Source organism: Amyelois transitella, chromosome 5 (assembly GCF_032362555.1).
Source record: "Amyelois transitella isolate CPQ chromosome 5, ilAmyTran1.1, whole genome shotgun sequence".
NCBI lineage: Eukaryota > Metazoa > Arthropoda > Insecta > Lepidoptera > Pyralidae > Amyelois > Amyelois transitella.
The window spans coordinates 4,124,112-4,146,630 of record NC_083508.1 but is presented as its reverse complement, the minus strand read 5'-3'; the positions used below and the strand labels follow the sequence as shown (position 1 = coordinate 4,146,630).

Below are 22,519 nucleotides of genomic sequence, written 5' to 3'. Positions count from 1 at the left end.
ATCAGTTTTTTTCTATCAGCTCTAGTTTTCGATATAAATAAAAACATAAATTTCACAAAAAAAAAACTTTATTGGCATTAGACATCAAGAAATTGCCTTTTGAAAGATTTCCTGGAATTAAATTGACTTGGAAAATCTCGCATGATTCCCCAGCAATAATCAGCCATCATATGAACGTCCCATCTTCCTTGATATCTGTTCTCCATCGTTTTTATATCTTGGTGGAAACGTTCTCCTTGTTCTTCGCTTAGATCTCCTAAATTGTGTTGGAAATGATCCAGATGGCTATGGAGATAGTGTATTTTTATACTCATATTACACCCTAAATTTTTGAAACAAACTAGCATTTCTTCTACTAAGTTAACATAGTTCTCAGGCTTATGATTTCCGAGGAAATTTCGTGTAACTGCTACAAAAGATTTCCACGCAAGTCTTTCCAGTTCGCTCATATAAGTCTCAAAATTAGCGGTGTCTTTCATTAATTGACGTATTTGAGGTCCATCAAAGATCCCTGCTTTCAGTTTTTCAGTACTTAAATCAGGAAATTTCCGTGAAATAAACTGAAAACATTGCCCATTTCTGTCGAGAGCCTTAACAAATTGCTTCATTAGCCCTAACTTAATATGCAATGGCGGAAGAATGATTTTTTCTCTTGAAACTAAGGGTTCATTTATAACGTTTCTTTCCCCAACAACAAGAGCATCTCTCATTGGCCAATTTTTTTTGAGTTCAATGATGTGATTTGGCTCGACTGTCCCAGAGACAAATATAGCATGGGTATTTAGTATAACCACTCTGTTGGCCCAGTAAAAAATTAACCATCTTCAAGTCGACGCAGATCACCCAGACATGTTCAAAATATTTTATTTTCTGTAACAGAATTGAAATTACCTCATATTCTTCTTTCACACATGTCGAATTAGCAATTGGAACGGGAGCATATTTATTTCCATTATGTAGGAGAACTGCTTTGAGACTTCGTTTACTACTGTCAATAAAGAGACGCCATTCATTGGGCTGATAGGTTGGCAAACCCATGAAAGTTAGCAAACCACTCACATTACAGCAATACACAAAATTTTCATCAGATGAAAAAAACTGCAATAAACTTTGTTCTCTCGTGCGATATATAGACACTCGAACATCTGCAGTAAGACAGTTTTTTTCTTTTAATCTTGACGCCAGTAATTCAGCACGTTCCTTAGAAAGATCTAAGTCTCTGATAAGGTCATTAAGCTCTTTCTGCGAAAATGGCTTAGGATTTGATGTTTTTTCGCAGTATTCAAAGTAATCATCTTCAGAAGAAACCGGTTTTTCAACTTGATTCTCGTGAGATTGCTGCACTTCCTGGTGAAAAGTTGGTATTGGAACATTTTCTGAATGAGGAATAGGTCTTTGTGCTGAAGAAATATTAGGGTATTTCCATTTATGGCGATTGTTTTTGTTGATGCCCACCGTATTAGTCATACAAAAGTAGCAGTCGTCAAAATGATTTTTTTGTTCTCGCCAAATCATAGGTACTCCAAACTTCAAAGACTTGCGTGTACCTTTCTCCCATTGTCGCAAATGTTCAACACATATTTTACAAACACTATGAGGCACCCACACTTTATCTTGCTGTCGAATTTCAATTCCGAAGTAAGCAAAATACAAACGATTTACAGTGTTTGTAATTGATTTGCGCTGACCTTTCAGTATGAATTGACCACAAACATAACAAAATTGATCAGGATTGTTAACACAACATCTGGACGTACTAGCCATAATGAAATATCAACATAAACTTAATCGATGTTATTGTAATAATGACTTTTTACGACCAAGACAGGCAAAAATTGAAAACGAGGGTAGAACGAAAACTACAGCTGATGAGTTAAAATGGCGTTAGGCAATATACCCTACATTACCTACTTTATCGAACATAGACACTAACAGGGCTGCACCAAAAAAAATTTTTTTTTTTGCAGGCCTGTGTAATATTCCAAAAACAACGTCACTGATCAAACACATCACTATGTCTTAACTATGAGAATTTAAATAAGATGCGAGTGAAATTAACATCATGCGCATTCGTAATCGTAAAAGTACACAAACTTCCATTACAGGGTAGACAGTTCCAATAGTCACAAGACTTGAAGGCTACGTTTAGCTATAGTTTTTTTTAACGTTTAAGGAGTTGTTTTTTTTTTCAATTTTATAAGATATTTTTTCCATCCATAGTTATTTTTGTGTAAATCACGAAATTAAGAAATAAGGTATCAAATCAAATATCAAATACTCACTTATATTACTAGGTATATCCAGAATATTTTGAACACGCCAATTTATACGAAACCGTTAGATTTAGTTTGATGGTTTCCAATCTTACTTGCGTCTTTATTTTTGGTATTTAAATTGAACTGTTCACAATACGGTGAACACAACTTTAGTCACTTCAAAATCTTAAAAACAAAAGAATCCAAAGGCACGTCCAAATGGCACTGTGTCAATTAACGAACTGATTGTGACGTTGGTCGCCTTGAAATATATAATAAGAACAGGCTGAATTCCCAAAAGCCATATATAACAGCATGACGTTAGAGATTCAGTTCATATGAATCACCTTCCGGGGAAATTGTACAGGGATATATACTGTAACGGATTCGACGGAGTGCCTCCGGCATTGCCTACACATCATTACATCATTGTCTAATTGACGTCAGATACTATCAGTTTTAAGAACTGTCCTTTATCGTGTTATGCGTAACACATTGTACTTATATCGAACATACTATATAGATAATTTTGGGGTACCTATTATTATGCATCCTCACTATTATTATGGAAGCGAAAATAACTCTGTTCATCTACACACAAAAGACATGGGACAGAGAAGGAATACCTACTTTTTCGTTTGTCATCAATTGAAATGCTGCTATAAAGCTTGTATTTTTGCTCTGATCCAAACACAAGCTACTTAGAAACAAAATTCAAATGCGTCAAACCAAAAGGGCATGAAATAAAACGAAATTTTACTCTTAATTTATGCTTATTATTTAATACTTTAACATACATAAATACTTATTTGAAAAACATCACAATAAAAAACATCAAAAGAATTAATACTGGGAGGTCTTAAATTACCGATACAATCTTAAATTAATTAAAGATTCCAATTCATTGATTTATTTTTAGAATTAACCTCAGTTTCCCAAGTGTTTTACACGATGATATTCAAGTTACTGCTTCCCTAAACAATTCTTTAGTATTCAAACTGCGAGATATAGCTACCTCTGCGTCACAATCACATTTGATTTAATCATGGTATGACCATTTTGAACCTGATAAATCCGATATACTGATATCATTGCGATCATACAAGAACAACAACTGCACATGGAAAGTTTGAAGGTGGATAAATTTAGAAATAGAGATCTGTTTAAAAGATTAGTTTTAGAAGAGGAACAACTTAGAAGGTTTCTCGGCAAACACCATCTGCTCCCATCTGGTACCCTGGCGGACAATTTCCAGGTACAACAATGACATTCCTCATAGTGACTTGAGGTGTTTCTACACTGCCTGAAGTGTCTTCAATAGAGTTACTTTTTACTTCTTCTACTTTTGTCTCTTCTGCGTTTTCAAGGGCTTCAGCCTTAGCTTTTTCAACTTCATCGGGGAATACCATGCGGTCAGCCATTTTTCTGTAACAAACTAAAAAAAAATAGGATTAAAGCGTTTTGAATATAACAATTACCACCTATTACAAAAATGAAAAAAACGAATTCTATAAATGTGAATTTCCAAATGAATCTTTCACAGATGATCGATATAACAAAGCAGTTTTTTGTTGCGAGGAATTTACGAAGGCCTCTGGTCAGGAGCGAGACTCCCTAATGTATAAAAACTGCAATGTCACCGCCAACGAAGGTCGCTGTCCGGAGCTGGTTCCTACTTAGCTATTTTTAGAACACGTGGCGTGTTAAATCTCTTTTATATTATAACCCTATAATGAAAAGTAAGAAAGCATACATCTTACTATCTAGGTGTAATAATTCCACTATATGTATTACTTTTAGGAATCTTTTCAAATGTAGGGATGTTAATTTATGTAACCTTGAAAAAAATTTACGCTTCACAAATGTATTGAATGAAACCAGGTAAGAACATTGTTTATAATGTTAAGTAGGTATATGATGAAAGTATTGGAAATAAGGTTGTAGTGGATTTTTTAAGTCGAAAAATATCAAAAGTTTGTTTCCATCAGATTCTCTTATAAACGCTAGGGTTCCAAGGCGGCTTCGATCATATATTTCCGGCACGTTTATAATTTTTTTTTTGTTTAATTCTGCAGAATGTTCATAGGATTTATATACATACGAGTATAGCGTATGGCCATTATACAAGACAAATTAAAATACGTTCGTTGTATATTTTTAACTAATAATATTCGGATTAATATAAACGGGAGTGAGAGTGTAAAATTTTATCAGTATCACTATTTATAAACAAACCATGTCCAAATTACACACAAATGAAGACTTAGAAATTTTAATATTTTATAGACAATAATAGGCAACTAAAGATTCATATTATTAGTAAATAAATTTAATTTATAAGTACGTAAAATTCTTATGTTTGTGCAAATATATTAGGTCCTGTTTATTCATATAATACTGACTTATTATTAAGTAACTACGCTATAAAAGTTAATAATACAATTGCCAATACTTACAATAAGATTCCTCCAAATTATCTCGAACAACCAACAGACACTAGATCAATATCCAAACTGGTCGAAACGCCGGCCGGTCTGCGTTATATACTACAATCTAAAACTCTACAAAATAAATTCCCAGTACTTTATCTCCAGACTAACACACAGTTGCAGAATGACATATGCGATGATTCATCCGGACACCTTTTATACCTTTGGTGGTTCAGCATTTGATATCGATCGATTTCCTGCTATTATCAGCTTAACATTATCTGGGCCCACCTTGTTGTAATCATCAGAGTTATAGACGTGGTTAAGTGGTCGTTTACATTTATTTGTTTAGAGGAGATAAGCCAGCTGCAACTAATGATACCATTGTTTACTGCTTCATCAATTTAAACGTAATTAATGAAAATACATTTCAAAAGATAGACAAAATCAATATCTACTAAGCAAAATGAAAAAGAAGATATGAATAAACAAACAAAATCTACTATATACTAACTTCTTGGTAATGTTCCATGTTTTCTTTCACTCTTTTAGTTTACTTTAGCATTTAGTGTATAGGTGTGTTTCCTTTGTTTATTTAGAGGATATCTAATAATAAAGTATTATGATCAAGGACATTCACTGAAGTCACAAAAATTATATGCCTTCAAAATTAACACGCCGCTTTCTCTGTTTTTTAATGCCTGAAAAAATAAAACATAACATCAACAAGCTTCGGCAATGTCCGCCATCGTTAAAAATAAAAAATGTCTAAGTGTTATTCTTAGTTTATTTTCATTAAAATTTCAATCTCGTTACTTTTAATTCGTCATGCTTGATCGATTGAGGCCTCAAGAGTAGTTTTTATTTCATTGTCATTTTATTCGTTAACACAAAAACCGATATTTCTAAATTCAGACGTTTAGGTTCGCTATAATAACTGGAATTCTATTTCCTTATCGCTGTAAGGCGTAGTCTGGTCAATATCGGCATGGCAGGATGTTTGCAATAAATATAGATAGCCAACGATCTTACGCGTTTAATGTATTGAATGTTCCAACATTCTCAGGAAGTTATTGAAGGAACAAGGGCAGAATACTCTGTATAAATACAATGCACTATACATTCACGTCACTAAAATGCTTATTGGTATAACGTCATGGGATTTTCGTTTCACTTGTTGACGTAATTTTTTTTAGAGCGTCAGAGTCTTTGTAAAAAACTCTGTGCTATATTTTTGACCTCCTATTGTGATACTCGATTACCGGACAATGCCGGATGTATGATCTTATTTTTTGTATCTGCCAACTAATATCGGTGTCCTAAAATATACACATAGGATATCATTTTGTGTTCTTCATTTTATTTAGCGAGCTTTAAATATTAATATAATATTATTATATTTATCTAGCTTTTGCGCGGGGCTTCGCTCCAGTGGGAAATCAGAGATTAAAAAGTAATTTATTTCGAAGGTTGATTCTATATCTGTGCCACATTGCGTGAAAATCAGTCCAGTAGTTTTTGAGTTTATTTGTTACTAACATACAAAAATATAAATCTTTTCTCTTTATTAATAGTATAGATGGATAAATATTACATTTGTCAAAATCTATTCAATATCATATAAATCGAAATAAAGTGTCCGACTCCTATTTCTTTATATTCAATATTTAACTAGTTACTACGGGCAATGAAGCGCAATGAGTAACTAATGATCAAGTTGTTTTTGGTTATTAGTAATGTCAATAAGAATCAACTCATCCACAAGCCTTGACCAAACAAATATTAGCTAAGGTTTGAGTTCATGTTGGTTTCCACAGCTTACATCAGCTTTTTAGTACCAAGAATTGTACGTTTTAAATTTTTCGTTACTGATCAAGGAAGAATAAAAAGTTTCAAGAAAGTAAAAAAAAATCAATAAAGCTATTGATGATACAAATAAAGTTTAAAAGTTTACTTACTTGGTTTTGAATCAAATGCAGTTTTCGCGAATACTTGACGTATGGCCTCCGTAAAACATGCATGAAGTACGAAATATCATAAAATTCCTTTTAGTACTCAAGATTCCAAAATTTAATCTTACAAATAACACAAATATTTCATAAATTGAATGAAACTTTTTCGTAACTTAAAATAAGTTAGCATGACATTGTAATGTCACTGTTTGGAACATTTTTAAGGTTGTCAAATTTCGTAAAAAGACACAAACATCGCCTGCCTAAATTTATCTCCACGTTTTGGACAATACTAGCTTATCTTGAAACATTAGTTTTTACAGTATGGAACCAGTACCTGCAATATTCGTTCGGCGAATTTGAAATGCGAAAAAGTGTAAGTTCCGAAAACGTAAGTTGATTTTTCTATTTGTTTTACCGTAGGTACCTATAGGTTTAAGTATCTTATTGATTGATATCATCAGAAGGTATAGAATCAAACTTGAAGCTTTCATTGTTGCAAAGGATTGCACTAGTTTCACTGGTGGCAGTATATTATGCAAGTTTATGGAACTAATGAACCTAAAAGCTTTCGTTTTCGGAAAGAATTGCAAAGCCATTGTACTACTTATAGTAGGTACCCATGCAAATAAAAAACTTGAATTTAGTACCACTGGTAGCATATTCAAATAATATTTATAGTCAGATAAAGCTTTTAATGTAACTTGTCCTTTAGCCAAGATTAATAAATACAATTTGTAATCACATCTGATTCAGGTTAATGATACAGATATTATTGTATCAAATGCAAGAAATCACTGCAAACGGAACGCACCGGAGTAAGTACATAATAATCTTGAAGAATAATGTGCCTGCTATTTATCCCGCGCATTGTTAAACAAGGCTTTTATGGTTGTTCTTTTAGTCGACGAGCAACATTAAACCATTTAGCCAAACATGGTTATCAGAAATAAAGATGTGATTGGTATTTATAGTTGAATATTTCCTTGTTATCCTCCTGGCATGAATGCCGGTTGTGATCAGTTGTGTGAAGAGACCGAAGTGCGTTTTTTAGCCATTGGGCTAAAAAGTCATATGTTTGCACAAAGCGACTCCCGTCTGATCTTTTAGTCGCCTTTTACAATATACTAGCGAAGAAGATGTAGATCCTAGTGAAGAAGTGACTATACGTCACTCAAAACAGCTTATATTTAAATATTTTTAAACCGAAGTAATTATATTAGTAAATATTTTATTTATTTACAGTACCAGTATCATTCTCCCTAAGAGAAGATACGGGCATCTAGGACGCATATTTGAACGCTACTGTATAACCATTAAGCCTAAACTGTACAGAAGTAGTTCTTTGTCAGATCTTGCCACTATATCAAGCGATTTCAGTGAGTGCTACATATTCGTTAGTATTTCTTCAATCTATCTTATAAAATGTCATACGATAATAATTTAATACTGAATGTATTTTGAGAGAGACTTTTTCATTTTTCACACTAACTGACACTAACTGACTGCTTGATTGACATACCCAAACTGCTGGGTCTAGATATTTGAAATTTGGCATCCTTACGTCGTCTAAAGGTGCAATAAGAGAGGATTTCCTGATTTTTTTTTATTTGAAGGTAATCGATGAATACGCATTATTCATTGGGTATACAAATATGTATGTAGCTTAATATACTTTGAATATATTAAGCTATAGTATAGGATCATACATTTTTAGATTTTTTTAGGTTTATGTGCTACTGCTATTTCTTCAGAATCAAAATAAAAATTACCTTTAAAAGTAATGAATAAAATTTCAGCTCTAGATTTTTTCAAACATACCAAGAAGTTAGTATCTAAAAGATACAGAAGAGAATCTATATGCGGTAGTTTTGGCGATACGGAATATATTACCAACATTTCAAATTCACTATTCATGTCGAATAAATTTAAAGGAAAGTAAGTAAAATTTTCCAAAGCCTTAAGCACTTAAAACAATTATATCAGATCAGATATTACATCGATATTCTAATATAATACTGTAGAAACCATATAGCAATGACTCTTTTCTGTGTTATTAGTAAGTAAGAGGTCAGGATAAAAATCGTAATAACCTGCACATTCAGCACTGAATGTTTGACTGGATATGGATGTCAGATAGTAGGCTTTTCTGTAGATAGGTGAGGATATAATAGGAACGCCTAACACCAGCAGGAAAAAATTAATATAATACTTGTAATAGAACACAGAAGAGGAAAGAAGAGATGTCGCCTGAGTCGTACGCGTCTAAATTCGCAACAGAATATATTCACAATGACCAATCCGAACGAGACACTACTACCGATGTTAATTTCTCATCTGGTGCTGACAATTCCAGGTAATCAAACCGTTTATTTTTGTCTGCAATTGGCTTTTATTACTGAGGTTAGTCCCATGTGACCCGCCTTGATGCAACCTAGATCTTAATAATCTGTCTCCATGCCATTGCAGGCTTAATTAGAATAGTTTTTTTAGTAAGATTCGTCCGCAGAGTAGAAATATTTCAGTTCTACACTGCACTATCAGAATCTCATTTGCATCATAAAACTTCACAACTGAACATGGCCTTTCAGTCTTTTCAAGACATTTGGTTTTGTCTACCCCGCAAGGGATATAAACGTGATTATACATTCATACATAAAATCACGCCTTTTTCCCGGAGGGGTAGGCAGAGACTACCTCTTTCCACTTGCCACGATCTCGGCATATTTCCTTCGCTTCATCCACATTCATAACTCTCTTCATGCAAGCTCGGCGGTTTCGGGTACTTGTGACCTGACCCTTTACCCTTTTTTTTAAACGTGATTATATGTTTGTGTATGTAATCTGCATCTCTACCTTTGAATATTATAGAAGGCGGCTACAATACAAATTGTTATTGCTGACCCGAATTCGAAATTGCGATAGGAAATGCTCAAAACTCTCCCGCAGATCATATTAAAAGTATTTTCATCTCCTCAACATGTGCTATATCTACTTCAGTTTGATATTTAAGGACCTACTAAAGAGATACACATTTCAAACATCGCCTTTCCCTTGATACCCTTTTACTGAAGAAAGATACTTAATCTTTTTAATAAATAGTTCGCAGTGCAGTGTCGACCAACTAAGTCAAAAAGCTACCTTTCCATTCAAATCTACACCAAGTGGAAATCTAAAAGTTCAGTCAAATCAGGTAATATAAGTATATTTTAACTTTTTCAAATTTCAATTCGTATAGGTATACGAATTGAAATATTAATTGAAATTTGATATAGGTATATATAACATGCTCATTACCACTCTATGGATAAAAGGATGATTATTTTGTGACCTAGGTATTTGTGGTAACAAATGAAATATATGAAAGAAATAAAACTGGAAGTATGATATAGTCAGTTTACAAGAAAGAGAGTTGATATCAGTTTTTAAAGTCTAAATAGATACCTACCTTAAATAAATTACAGGTCGTGTTTCAATCTTCTACTGTGGGGGTGTTATTGGCAGATCCAACTCAAGCAAAAGTTAAAGTTAAAATTGAAGGGAAAGCAACGGACGAAGCAGATGATATTCAACAGACTGTTAGTTATTTCATATTTTTACAACAAACTAAATTTTTATCTTTGTAATGATAATTAAAACGATTATTTCTAGTAAATACTGAAAAGTTAAAGTGCTAATTGATAAAATAATGTGACTGACTATGCAAGTAATTGTGTGACTCCGAACTTAAAAAAATTAAGAAAACCTTAAGAAAGCAACGTCTAACAATGTATAAGTTGAATCGAAGTTACAAAAGTTATGCTTTTTGTCCTGCCATGAAAACGACGCCATAATGTTACAAAAAAAAACAAGTAACCTATATCTATATTCCTTTCTAAATTCTATTGAATGATAATTTTAGAAAAAAAATTAGGTTGTTCTAGACTAGTATGCAGTTTTGCATGATTAACAAAAAAATAATATTATAATCATAATATTTCAGGAAACCGAGATTGAAACTGATGAACCTCAATTACAATATGGTGGTAGAGATACATATCCAACAAAAACATTTGAAAGAAATGCAAAAGTCAAATCTCCTGATAAAGAAATTAAAGCAGAGAAATCAAAATGTTTGAATAGTCTTGGATATGGTAATGCAGAACCCATAGATTGGACCAGAGTGCAGTTACCAAAGAAACAAGACTTATTTCAGGAATTCTATCGAAGGATACATGCTTCAATGCAAGTGAAAAATTAATAATCCATTGTTTACAAAAATAATGATTAAATTGGTTGAAGAAATTTTGTCTTATTATGAAACAAAACAATTTTTTTTTTCAGAAACACTGATACCATTGTTCACATAGGCGAAGATGAATTCCACTGTCATAGAATTGTACTTCAGATATACTCCAATTATTTCGAAAGGAACACTCAAAGAGAAATTGATTTACCCATTGTTAGTATCACACGAGATATTAATCACGTTGTTTTAAGTAATATTCAAATCATACATAAATATAGTCACGTCTATATCCCTTGCGAGGAAGGAGAGAAAGCCAACAGTCTTGAAAAGACTGGAAGGCCATGTTCAGCTGTATTTTGGATGGAATTGAAATTCAAACAGTGACAGGTTGCTAACCCATAACCACAAGAGAAATCCCTAGTTAAAAGCCTTTTTCTTAGTCTCCTTGTACGTCATCCAGATATGGAGTGGTTCTTATCTAAAATGCCGGAAACCACACGATTTTTAAAACTTGATCAGATAATATGTACGAAATTTGACAAATTTCTTTAGAATATTTTATGTGGTTTTGTTGGTTCACAGGCACACATTTCTTCAGAGGCATTCCAAACTATATATGAGTGGATGATCTTCAGTGGTCCGGAGAGCAATAAAATATTAAAAAGAAGGAATGTTCTCGATGTATTTTGTGCCGCCCAATATCTATCTATTAAAGGTATAAAACAATAGTTAATTATTTAACCTTAATGTTATTCATAAATAATGATCCACATTTTATGATCACAGAATTTAGAACTAAAACACGATTTAACCTCAAATTTAACAGATCTAGAAGAACAATGCTGGACTTTTATCGTAAGTGAAGATTTATTTATAGAAGATACTGCATTTATGCTATACAGAGAGGCCAGGTTGAAAGGCATGACCCCAGTGACTGAGTTAATGGTATTATTCCACAGTTATTTTCAAGTGTCAAATTTCTATCAATTGTATAAAATAAACTAATTGAATATATTTTATTTTTGATTAAAGATTCCACGAGTAAAGAGATTCTTTTTGCCATTGGTGGCATCAAGAGATTTCGTTGAACTGGAACTAGAAGAAATCATGCCTTTTTTTAAATCAAATTATATATGTGTTACAAGGTAATATTATTAATCTTATATCTCGTTTCTCAACGGAAGCAATTCAGCCATCGCAAAAATGTTTTTTTTATTCACTCTAAATCTATTTCTACCATTTTCTTTCCATTTACAAGACCTTACGTTATTGCTTTGAAAACAATTAGACTATCGTCATTTTCCTCGTTCTGCTTCGTAACGTTCTAATTATTGTAAATAAAACCTGATTATGAATGACTATGTTTAATCAGCTTATTAACGATCGTTTATATTACTTGTGTCCTCTAGTCACACATCATAACGTGTAAACTACAGTTGATCCAATTGACTGGAGAGTCATTCCATTTCTTCCAGTGGTAGAAGATGATTGTCGGGCAAATATTTTACCGTTAAAGCCTATAGAAAATCTTTGTTAATTGATTTCCACAACAGACCAGTACATATACTGAGGAATACTTTGAAGCCAAAGTATTCCTCAATTATTCAGTTTATTCAGGTACATGATATGGCTTACAATGTAACGAGCATATGATCTTTAAGTACACAATGACAAATATACAAAAGAATAAAGTATGTTGCTTTATTTCTAATGCTCTAGCGAAATAGAAGTCCTAATGGCCGGAGTGCGATGGTTGTACGCGGACTGGTCATCCCGACGGCGGCATACCGTGGATGTGATGAGATGTGTACGTTTCGGTCTCATCTCCCCCTGGCAACTGGTGGACATCAAGAGGAACCCTGACAACGAGGAGATCCTCGAAATTGTAAATGAGCCTGAGGTGCAACAAATGGTGGATGATGGACTCGCGTAAGTTAGAATCATTTATCACATACTTATTAGTACTTGCAAAATTAACATTCAACATCCTCCCCTCAAATACAAACAAGCCTCTAAAGATTTCACTTTTTGTATTTTTCAATATTGGATAATAGGTATTTACTTATGGACTTCAACATAAATTTAATAAAGTTGCTACCGAAATTTTAATGCTTTGGATTGGAATAGTAATAGTTAAATGAAATTAATTTTATGGTGAAATTGTTTCAGCTATGTCATCATAAAGTATTGGTATGGGAATAATTCCAAAAATTACTATCATTGGATCGACGTTCTCGGTCTCACAGAACCTGCTGAAAGAAACTGGATCGGGGAAGAAAAGGTAGAACTATTTAATTCTCATTAAATTTCATAAAGGTGCGAACAAACATGAGCCTGGTATATAGGTAGTTATTCAAAGTTCGCATGCAATCGCATTCTCGTTTTTATCATAAAGACCGAATCTGAGAAAAAGATCATAATATTTGTTTCGTGCTTTCGATCATTTACTTAATCTAACATACTGTTGTTTTCCAGAATCACGTCACATATAAAGACTTTTTGAAATACTTGGAGCAATTCATGATCCCTAAGGACCAGTTGTACCAGCAAATGACGGTGATGCAGCCACCGCGGAGAAGCGATGACATACCTGGTAACAAATCCTAGATTAACCTCCAAACTTTCTTTACTACAATGTGAGTTACACACGGCTCAAGATAACTAGGCCACCTCTCGTGGATCAATCAGGCGAGGTAGCACAGCTATCTTCTGAGCCCACGTAAACAAGATAGATTGAAATAAAAATTTGCACATAATTTGTCGTTGATGTAAAAGTTTACCTAATGATTGTTATTTGTTGGTTCAAAAGAATAACAATATTTAGGTTAAATAGAAATCATGGTACAAAGGTGGGATTTTCTGTAAGTGAGATCTCTTCCTATAAATTCAGAGCTTATAAACTTGGGATTCTTCTTTTAAGCGATGGGCAAGCAGCTGTCACTATTTGAATCTCAATTTTATCTTAAAGCCAAATAGCTGAACGACGGCCTATCAGGCTGTTGGCTCTGTCTACCCCGCAAAGGATAACGATTAGATACTTATATTTATGTACATTGCACAGGGAGCCCACGCGGGCTAGATATGGAGAAGTTAGAAATGCGCAGGCGCAATATGGAATTTCCTCTATCAACGCTGAAGTCCTTAGGAGCTGATAGGGAAAAATTTCCGACGATGAGTGACTTTTTCGATCACCGCAGAAAGGTGTGTTGTACTCTAACAACCATTTATAAGATAGATTACCATAATAGCTGCTTTTGCCTACAGCTTTACTCGCATATATACATCGTATAGTAGTTTACTTGTAAATAAAGTAGAAGAATACATAGTAGATATAACATGTTTTCAAAGACTGTTTTCTATATACAAAATAATGTACAAAATAATAATTCATCACTCTACAAGCTCATCGGTTTATGATACTCTAGACGTTTTCTTTCACCAGAAAATTTCCGATTTGATCCAAGTTCATTCGTCTAGGTCATCCTCTAAACCTTAGGTATTATAATTTCAGGATAGCGTGATGTCACCTCGATCGCCATCGCAGGAAGTAGAAGTTCCGCCTATACCTAATATGGCAGACCGAAAGAAAAGCCCTGATAGGGATAGGCAGATGAAGCACATTGAGGTATTTTCAACTGAAAAGAATTTTCTTCTTGGCTTGTACAGATCTTTTTTAGTTTATTTCAGGTTTTGGCGCCATTGGTATCTTCTTATTTTTATATCTATGTGTAAAAATGAAATTATTACAGGGTCTCATGAGATAGTGATTCAGCATACTATATTTTAAAAATACCCCAAACTATTTATCGGGTAAATGGTTAAACAATTCAGAGTAATAAATTGTTTTTTTTTTCACTTATTTATGTTTATTTTTATGTGTCGTATCTTCAGGAGCAACGGAAGCTACAACAACAACAACAAAAACAGATTCAAGAGATTCATATGTTGCACACTGCTGTACAACGAGATAGTGTAATTTTTCATAATATTTCTTTTACATGATTTCGTAGTTTGTTTTCTCTTACTTTATTTATTTACGTTAACTAATTCATTCACATTTATAGAAATCTTATCGTTGTACATACGTTCTTATTATTCCTGAAGTGATATCTTCTAATCTTAGAAAAAATTCTGGATATATAAGCCTTACTAGCGCTTTCCTCTTTGCGATGTAATACAATTTTGTGACTTAGAAACATCTAATAGGAACGTTCATAAATTTTATGATCTAAATTCAATGGAACATATAGAGAAGACACGATGAAAAGGATAAGCCTGAGATGCCTGTCAGCTCTATTAAATAAACAAATTACATACTTATTTTAATTTACAGCGTGACAGAACTCCTTCCAAAAGAACAGACCACGTGCTAGATTTTCCGGAAAAAGACTCAACAGAAACACACACGAGCCCGAGTGAAACCAGTGCGGAGAGCGCTGACACCAGCATCACGGACAAAGTAACCAATTTTAAAATTCTTTATTTATTCATAGACAAAAGACTTCATATAGCTTCCTTGCTCATTTTCCTTAAAACCCAGTATGTCAATTATTATGCTTAAAGCTAACGAGATAATTGGAATAATTAATATGTAATAACGGCATATGCAAAAACATTGAAATCGAGGTTAAAAACAACAAATGTAAAATGTTTTGTATTGAATCTCTTAAATACTCAGATGCCATGCCATAAACTAGTTTTACTAATATACATTACACTACTATTATATTGCAGAATCGATATGCATTTAACGCCGAGAAGAGGCACAGCTTAGCAGCAACATATCTTGCTACTGCAACCGCCGCTTTGGCTGGATCTAGAAAGTTCGTATTTTTTTAATTTACTATATTACTAGTTTACCTTACCTGAAATCGAGGATTGGTAGTCGATTGGAATTATCTGACTCAATACAGAATGCCCGTTCGGCCAAGTTTGATCTAGATGGTTTATAGGTAGTTAAAAGATCTTGGTGTTTAAGCAAGACGATCATAAATACGAGTACCAATTGCTGATCCTGAATTCTGATTGCGCTGTAACAAGCTCAAATTACAACAATTGATGTACTATCAATCGAAATGATCGTAAATCCCTGTCCATATTAGTTGATCTAATTCACCTAACACAAGAGTTTGCTATTCAAATTTCAACTATTTCAACAAAAAAGACATCTACAAAAAGTATGAATACGTAAATAAATGATTCAAACAAACTTCGATCCACAGATTCGCAATGAAATATTTATTTCAGGTTGTCACATGTACCGTCTCCTTCACAACTCAGGCCGCCGACAGGCGGAAACGTCAGTCGTACAGATCCTGTATCCAGATCTCCACCACCTGTATCTCAAAACAATATCCGAAGTCCACAGATATCTCTCTTTGACCAGTCCAAAGAGTCTCTAGCTAGGCAGAACATGTGAGGATGAGTGGCTCTGTTGTTAATTCTTTTTTTCATTTCCATCAATCACCTTACAATGACATTTGACGAGACACTCCAGTCAGGTATTTATATTCACCATTCCATATTGTTTCGAATTCTATGGAGGAGATTCGAGTGACCTCTGACTACAATATGCAATATGCCACTTATATCGTCTATCGCTTCATTTGCATCAAGTTTCTGGTCATTTAGGTCTTATTTCAGTTTCTTATTATAATTTTTAGGAATAAATTGTCCACCTCAATCCTTGGACCCACCAACAAAAACTACATGAACGATGGCTCCCTTTTTAATTGGGACCGAGAAACGGTGCTGGTTTTTGGCGGTATCGATCCACATAAGACTTATGGAATGGGAAATAATACTGGAAAAAATATTTATAGGTAAGTAGATACCGCCTGTAAAAATCATAATCAGGTTATAAGCATGGAAGCTATGAAATAACTTATTTTTAAGTTATATTGTAGTTCCCATGGATGTCGTAAAATGCGACCAAGTGAACGGACACATAATTATATCTGGTGCAGCTGTTACCAATATCCCTGCAAAGGTTGTGGAGGTAACCATGGGATTTTCTTCATGATCATAAGGGCTCCCCAGGCTCCTCTCCCCAGAGGTGAGAATGTAACCGGGATTAACGCCAGAAAAAAAATTGTAGCGTCATTCACCAGTCATCAAGTTCTCTTAGTACTTTTAACTTGATTCCCAGATTTGATCCTGTGACCAACGTGTGGGATTTCGTAGGGGACCTGCCGGAGCCAAGACACCATCATTCCGTCGCTTTCTTACGGGGGCGAGTTTACCTTGTGGGTAAGTACAGTTGCACGTTTTTAGACTCGCTCAAATAAAACTAAATTTACGTTGTCAATACTCGGGCTAAATATGTACCATTATCACCAATGTACGAGTGAAAGTTAATAAAAGAATGAGTTGAAAGTAACGCTTTGTGGATAAATTATTAATGTGTACCTACAGGAGGCGCAGATCCTCGTGACGACGACGTCCGAGGCAAGTCCGTGGTGGTTTCGACGGTATGGAGTTTCGAGCCTGTTGCTAAGTCGTGGTACAGCGAGTCTGGCCTCTCCATTCCTAGGAAGAACTTTGGTCTTGTGGTCCACCGGATGGCATTGTATGCTATTGGTGGACAGGATAAGAAAGGAAGGTAATAATGTATCTTGCCAGGCAGTTTGTGTTAGTCCAACTAACGAAAACTGCCTGGTGGTATTATTTTTTTTTTATATACGGGACAAATTACACTGATTGAGTTAGCCTCGAAGTAAGTTCGAGACTTGTGTTACGAGATACTAACTCAACGATACTATATTTTATAATAAATACTTATATAGATAAACATCCAAGACCCAGGCCAATCAGAAAAAGTTCTTTTCTCATCATGCCCTGGCCGGGATTCGAACCCGGGACCTCCGGTGTCACAGACAAGCGTACTACCGCTGAGCCACAGAGGCCGTCAAAATACTACAAATATACTGCTTTGAGTTTGGCTCAAGGCTCAGGTAATCGGATCATAAGCGGTAGATTTATCTACATGCAGCGCAATAAAAGGTCGAAGCTAGGAAGCATTGACTAAAATATTCCTTTCATTTCTTTAGCACTTATTCTTCTCCTTTTACAACACAACCTCGATTTCTGATTTCTGGTTGTACTTTTTCCCTGGCCTACATTATCCACAAAATTTTCAAGAGTTATTAATCCTCATATTAATCTCATCCCAAAACAACAAAAATATTTCTCTAGAGTTCTAAGATCAGTGGAGAAGTTTGATCCCAAAACGGGTTTCTGGACCGAAGTCCGTTCGATGAGCGTCGCCCGCATGGCGGTGGCTGCCGTCAAGTACCGCGAGTACATCTGGGTGGCGGGCGGCATGACCGGGGAGAAGAGGAAGCCAGTTTGCAAGATCGTTGAATGCTACAACTCTAAGACTAACGAGTAAGGAAGAAAGAAATATTTATTTTGCGATATCATGGTAGGTATAACGAACTGATTAACTTTCGCGTTGCATTATATGTATCTACAATTTATAAATAATATGTCGGACGCTCGGTGACCACGGATCATTGTAGCAAGATTTGAAACTTCTTCCTCCTGGTTTTATCCTCACCTTTGACCATGAATCCTAGATTGGCGAGTCAGGTTTTTACACGAAACTGTAAGGTTGAGGAAGACAAATGGGAGTTCCCATTGATGACTTCCTCAACCTTTGCAGGTAAACCTAACCCGTATTGATCCATGGTTACACATCCAAGTGCCTGAATGTGTAGGTTTCCTCACGATATTTTCTCTCGCCGTAAAAGCGTTGGTTAGTATTCAAACTAATGTACATAACTTTAAAAATAGTCATTGATACATGATGGGTGGGATTTTGTATGATTCGAAACGTCCGAGATAAAATAAAATACCTACGTGTGCCTTTAATACCTGTATTATTTATAAATGATAGGTTGTCCGCTGTTGTTGTTTGCTGAGGAAATTGATCGCATTTTGGTTTGTATGAACGAGGGGTTATGTTTCTTTTTAGGCGACTGTACACAATTACATTATTAATGTGTACCATTTTGCTGCAAATGAAGTTGCTAATCAAGGCATACAAGCGATTTTACATGACTTCGTCTCATTAATTCCAAAGCATATTTTGGTTACCGAAACATTCAGCCTTATAAACTTACTCCATACACAAGCACCTCAGTTCATCTTTTTAATTTTAAAACTCAATGGGTAAAGGTTAAAAAAACTCCGGCACTTGTCCCGGCATTATAGAATAGGACCACTCCATCTCTTTCTCATGGATGTCGTAAAAGGCGACAAAAGGATAGTAGAAAAAACTCGGGATTCTTTTTGGCGATGAGCTAGCAACCTGCTATTTGACTCTCAATTCCATAATTTAACCATATAGCTGAACGTGGCCGTTCAGTCTTTAGAATAGGATTAAGACGTGATCATATGTAAGTAATCGTTTGTATGTGAAACAGCATCTTGTCCAGAATACTTACTTCCTGAGATGATTAAGTTTTGTCTAGTCACTTAAATAAATAGAGTATAACTATTTAACAAATTTTAGATGGACAGAAATACACAGTCTCCGGTTTCCAAGGTGTCTCGCCACATTGTTCGTGATGAATGATAAGTTGTACATCATCGGTGGCGCTGGAAAAAAATCTGATAAGGCAAATATATTTTATTACATTTAGTGCAGCATTTAAATTTTCTATGTATGTTACAGATCTGCAGGGCTTCTACGAAAGTAGGCCAACTTTTACGTACCTCACGCTTCTTTTATGCAGGCAGATATGAAATATGTAAGCTCAAATTAAAATTTTATACTGATCCAATATTTTTTATGTGCACAACAGGATAAAACTGCAAGTAGTGTTGGAGCCATCGACTCGTGGGACTGGGATGCGCGGGAGTGGAAGCCTGAGACGGAGATGTCCATACCCAGGCACGGGCACGCGCTCGCATATCTGGGCACGCAGCTCATCATCATAGGTCTGTTATATATTTTCTATAGTTCATTCATTTTGGAATAAGCAAAATTAAAACTAAAAACTACTTATAAAATAAAGATGATTACAAACTAAAATTAACCTTGACCCTTGCCTATATTTGAACAAAATTGCATATTTTACTGGAGACCACCCTCTATCATCAAATGTTTCACAAAAGTTTTCTTTCCAAGTTGACCATTCCGAATTTAATGTATATTTTATTAGCATAGAACTATATCAGTCAAGACTAGAATTTTCTAAGAATCACCTTAATGCTTTAATTTTAATTGTTATACCCATACGAGTACATTCCATTTCGAATATATCCTCCTCAAATATAACCATTGAGGTATGATATTTGAGGTTGTTTTTATTATTTTTTTTAAATTTGACGGCCTCTGTGTCGCAGCGGTAATACGCTTGTCTGTGACACCGGAGGTCCCGGGTTCGAGTCCTGGTCAGGGCATGATGAGAAACGAACTTTCTCTGATTGGTTTGGGTCTTGGATGTTTATCTATCTAAGTATTTATTATAAAATATAGTATCGTTGAGTAAGTATCTCGTAACACAAGTCTCGAACTTACTTCGAGGCTAACTCAATCTGTGTAAATTGTAAAAAAAAATCTTCCAAAACAAATTTCTCTCTCATTTTCTTTATATTGTAGGATTTTCCGGTCTCTTTCTTAGAGGCGTTGAAATTTTCAAAGAATTTTAGTCATTGCTTCTTCTGAAATACAGGCCGCAAGCTTTTGTATGTCATTATGCAAATATAAAAATGTACTACTCTATTCTGTATTTGTATATCATAATGTGAGCCAGATTTTCTCTCCTCGCGCGCTATTTTATAAGTCAATCAAGGGAAATGCTTATAAACTTGGAACATTTTTAAGGCAATGGACTAGTAACATCTGGTAACGTAATCTTTGAGTCTTTGATATGACCTTAATTACTTAAACGTGATATCCAGATATTATATTTCATTACGGAAATAGATAAATACGATTTAAAATGAATATATACGTACGTGTCATATCCACTATCCAACAAGGTTGTTTACAAAATGTCGAACCGATCACTAAGAAAATCGATGATTAAGTATGTTTACGATATTTACTCGACGTATCGTTCTAGTTACTATGAAATTAATCACTGAATTGTTTATTCACACGATTATTGAGATACAATTTCATCGAGTTTGGTTATACGACTTTTCCTTCTTTACTAAAACTTAATAATAGCTCAAACTAGTTCTCAATTTAAGTACACTACACTGTCTATGATCTCCTTATACATACATAAAATCATGCCTCTTTTCCGGAGTTTTAGGCAAAGGCTAGTACATCTTTCCAATCATCATGATTCCTACAAACTTCTTTCGCTTCATACACATACATACTGTAATGTGGTACTCTTGAGCTGACTTTTCGTCAGTATATCCCCAGTTTGATCAAGGTACGTTTGTCTAGCCCTTCCCAGTACAACGTTTATAATTTACAGGTGGAATGACAACAGTCTACATGCGAGCGTTAAGCAACGTAGAATCGTATTGCTGCGAACGAGGCGCGTGGATTCGAGGCGTGGCGACCCTGCCATCCCCGCTGTCGGGCCACGGAGCTGTCACGCTGCCCCCGGCTTCTTTCATGTAGAAAGGCCTTTATATTTCTCGACCTTGTTTATGTTAAAAGCGCTTTGTACATATAACATAAATACATTTTGTATCTACTAAATTCATTTTACCATGAAGTCCACTGCCGATAAAAAGCTAGTCCAGATTTTCTTCTACCCATAATTGCGTAGAACAGTTACTCCACTAAGCATAATTATTATTCGTACTTATGTTATAATTAAGTCGACATATTAGTATGTTGATAATCCATACTGTGATTTATAAGCCAAAATAACGAATAAATTATTGAGCCTAATTATAGAAAATCATTTGGATATGTCTCTGATAAGGAAAAAATTAAAGGCAAATAAATTTTGGAGTCGGGTGTTTGTTTTTGTGCAATGTACTGAGTACTAAGTCTGTGATGTCTATTTCGAGGAAACTAAATCTTCACATATTTGTTTGTTTGTTGTGTAATTAATATCTTGGTAATTTATTTAGATTAAATGTATCGTGAATGTGCTTAAATTAAATTTATCAACTCATTTCGTTTTTTTGATTGCCTTAGATTGAACTTAGTATGCGTAACAGCATACATGTTACCTAAGTATGCAAATACGTTATTTTATAATCATCTATACTATTAAAATATTGTTTACTAAAATGTTTATAAGTAGGACTTTCTTTATCACAGTTTTCAGGCCACATTTGGTTTATAATACGATGGTCATCACTATAATTTAAAGATATGTCAGTATTATAGTATATAGGAACTCTTGATGAGTTGAGATAAGCAATGGTTACATATAAATCGGATAATACATAATTCTATGATAAGCCATCTCTTTAGGCTCGACCACATCAAGGGATTTTGTAGCACGATGCCTCTTCAATCGCATTCCGCTCAATAACGCAGCAGTAGAAGCAGACGACTTTAAAGAGTTTTTAATATTACAACTTGGATGATGCAAACAAAACAAAGTTCTAGTAATAAAACAATGCATTGGTCTTTAAAAACTATTTTTTATTCCGTACTTACATTAAACAATTAACTTGTATCTGCTCGTTGTTAAAAATTAATATTGTATTATTCGGTTGTACGAAACA

General features: G+C 34.4%; 1 protein-coding gene and 1 long non-coding RNA gene across 3 annotated transcripts; one reads left to right on the top strand and one right to left on the bottom strand.

Moving 5' to 3' along the window:
- Positions 1 to 3,009: 3,009 nt before the first annotated feature.
- Positions 3,010 to 6,657, bottom strand: LOC106138330 (uncharacterized). 2 transcript variants are annotated; one of them, XR_001228712.2, is made up of 4 exons: positions 6,643 to 6,657; positions 5,199 to 5,385; positions 4,712 to 5,056; positions 3,010 to 3,690 (listed from the first exon to the last, which is right to left on the bottom strand). It is a non-coding gene; the product is annotated as an uncharacterized LOC106138330 (long non-coding RNA). The 2 variants fall into 2 exon arrangements; XR_009657587.1 differs by having other exon boundaries at positions 4,712 to 5,385.
- Positions 6,658 to 6,910: 253 nt separating this feature from the next.
- On the top strand, positions 6,911 to 21,930 carry LOC106137997 (uncharacterized). Its single transcript, XM_060954835.1, has 28 exons — positions 6,911 to 7,027; positions 7,393 to 7,454; positions 7,882 to 8,015; positions 8,436 to 8,574; positions 8,858 to 8,992; positions 9,739 to 9,829; positions 10,101 to 10,214; positions 10,619 to 10,860; positions 10,960 to 11,077; positions 11,447 to 11,579; positions 11,691 to 11,809; positions 11,897 to 12,009; positions 12,584 to 12,793; positions 13,034 to 13,145; positions 13,340 to 13,457; positions 13,926 to 14,065; positions 14,376 to 14,489; positions 14,756 to 14,821; positions 15,198 to 15,323; positions 15,599 to 15,687; positions 16,112 to 16,279; positions 16,528 to 16,686; positions 17,013 to 17,113; positions 17,279 to 17,465; positions 18,059 to 18,250; positions 19,380 to 19,485; positions 19,672 to 19,807; positions 21,304 to 21,930. The coding sequence occupies exons 1-28, from the start codon at positions 7,001 to 7,003 to the stop codon at positions 21,450 to 21,452; spliced, it is 3,600 nt and encodes a 1,199-aa protein (XP_060810818.1). The 5' UTR covers positions 6,911 to 7,000; the 3' UTR covers positions 21,453 to 21,930.
- The last annotated feature ends 589 nt before the right edge of the window (positions 21,931 to 22,519 follow it).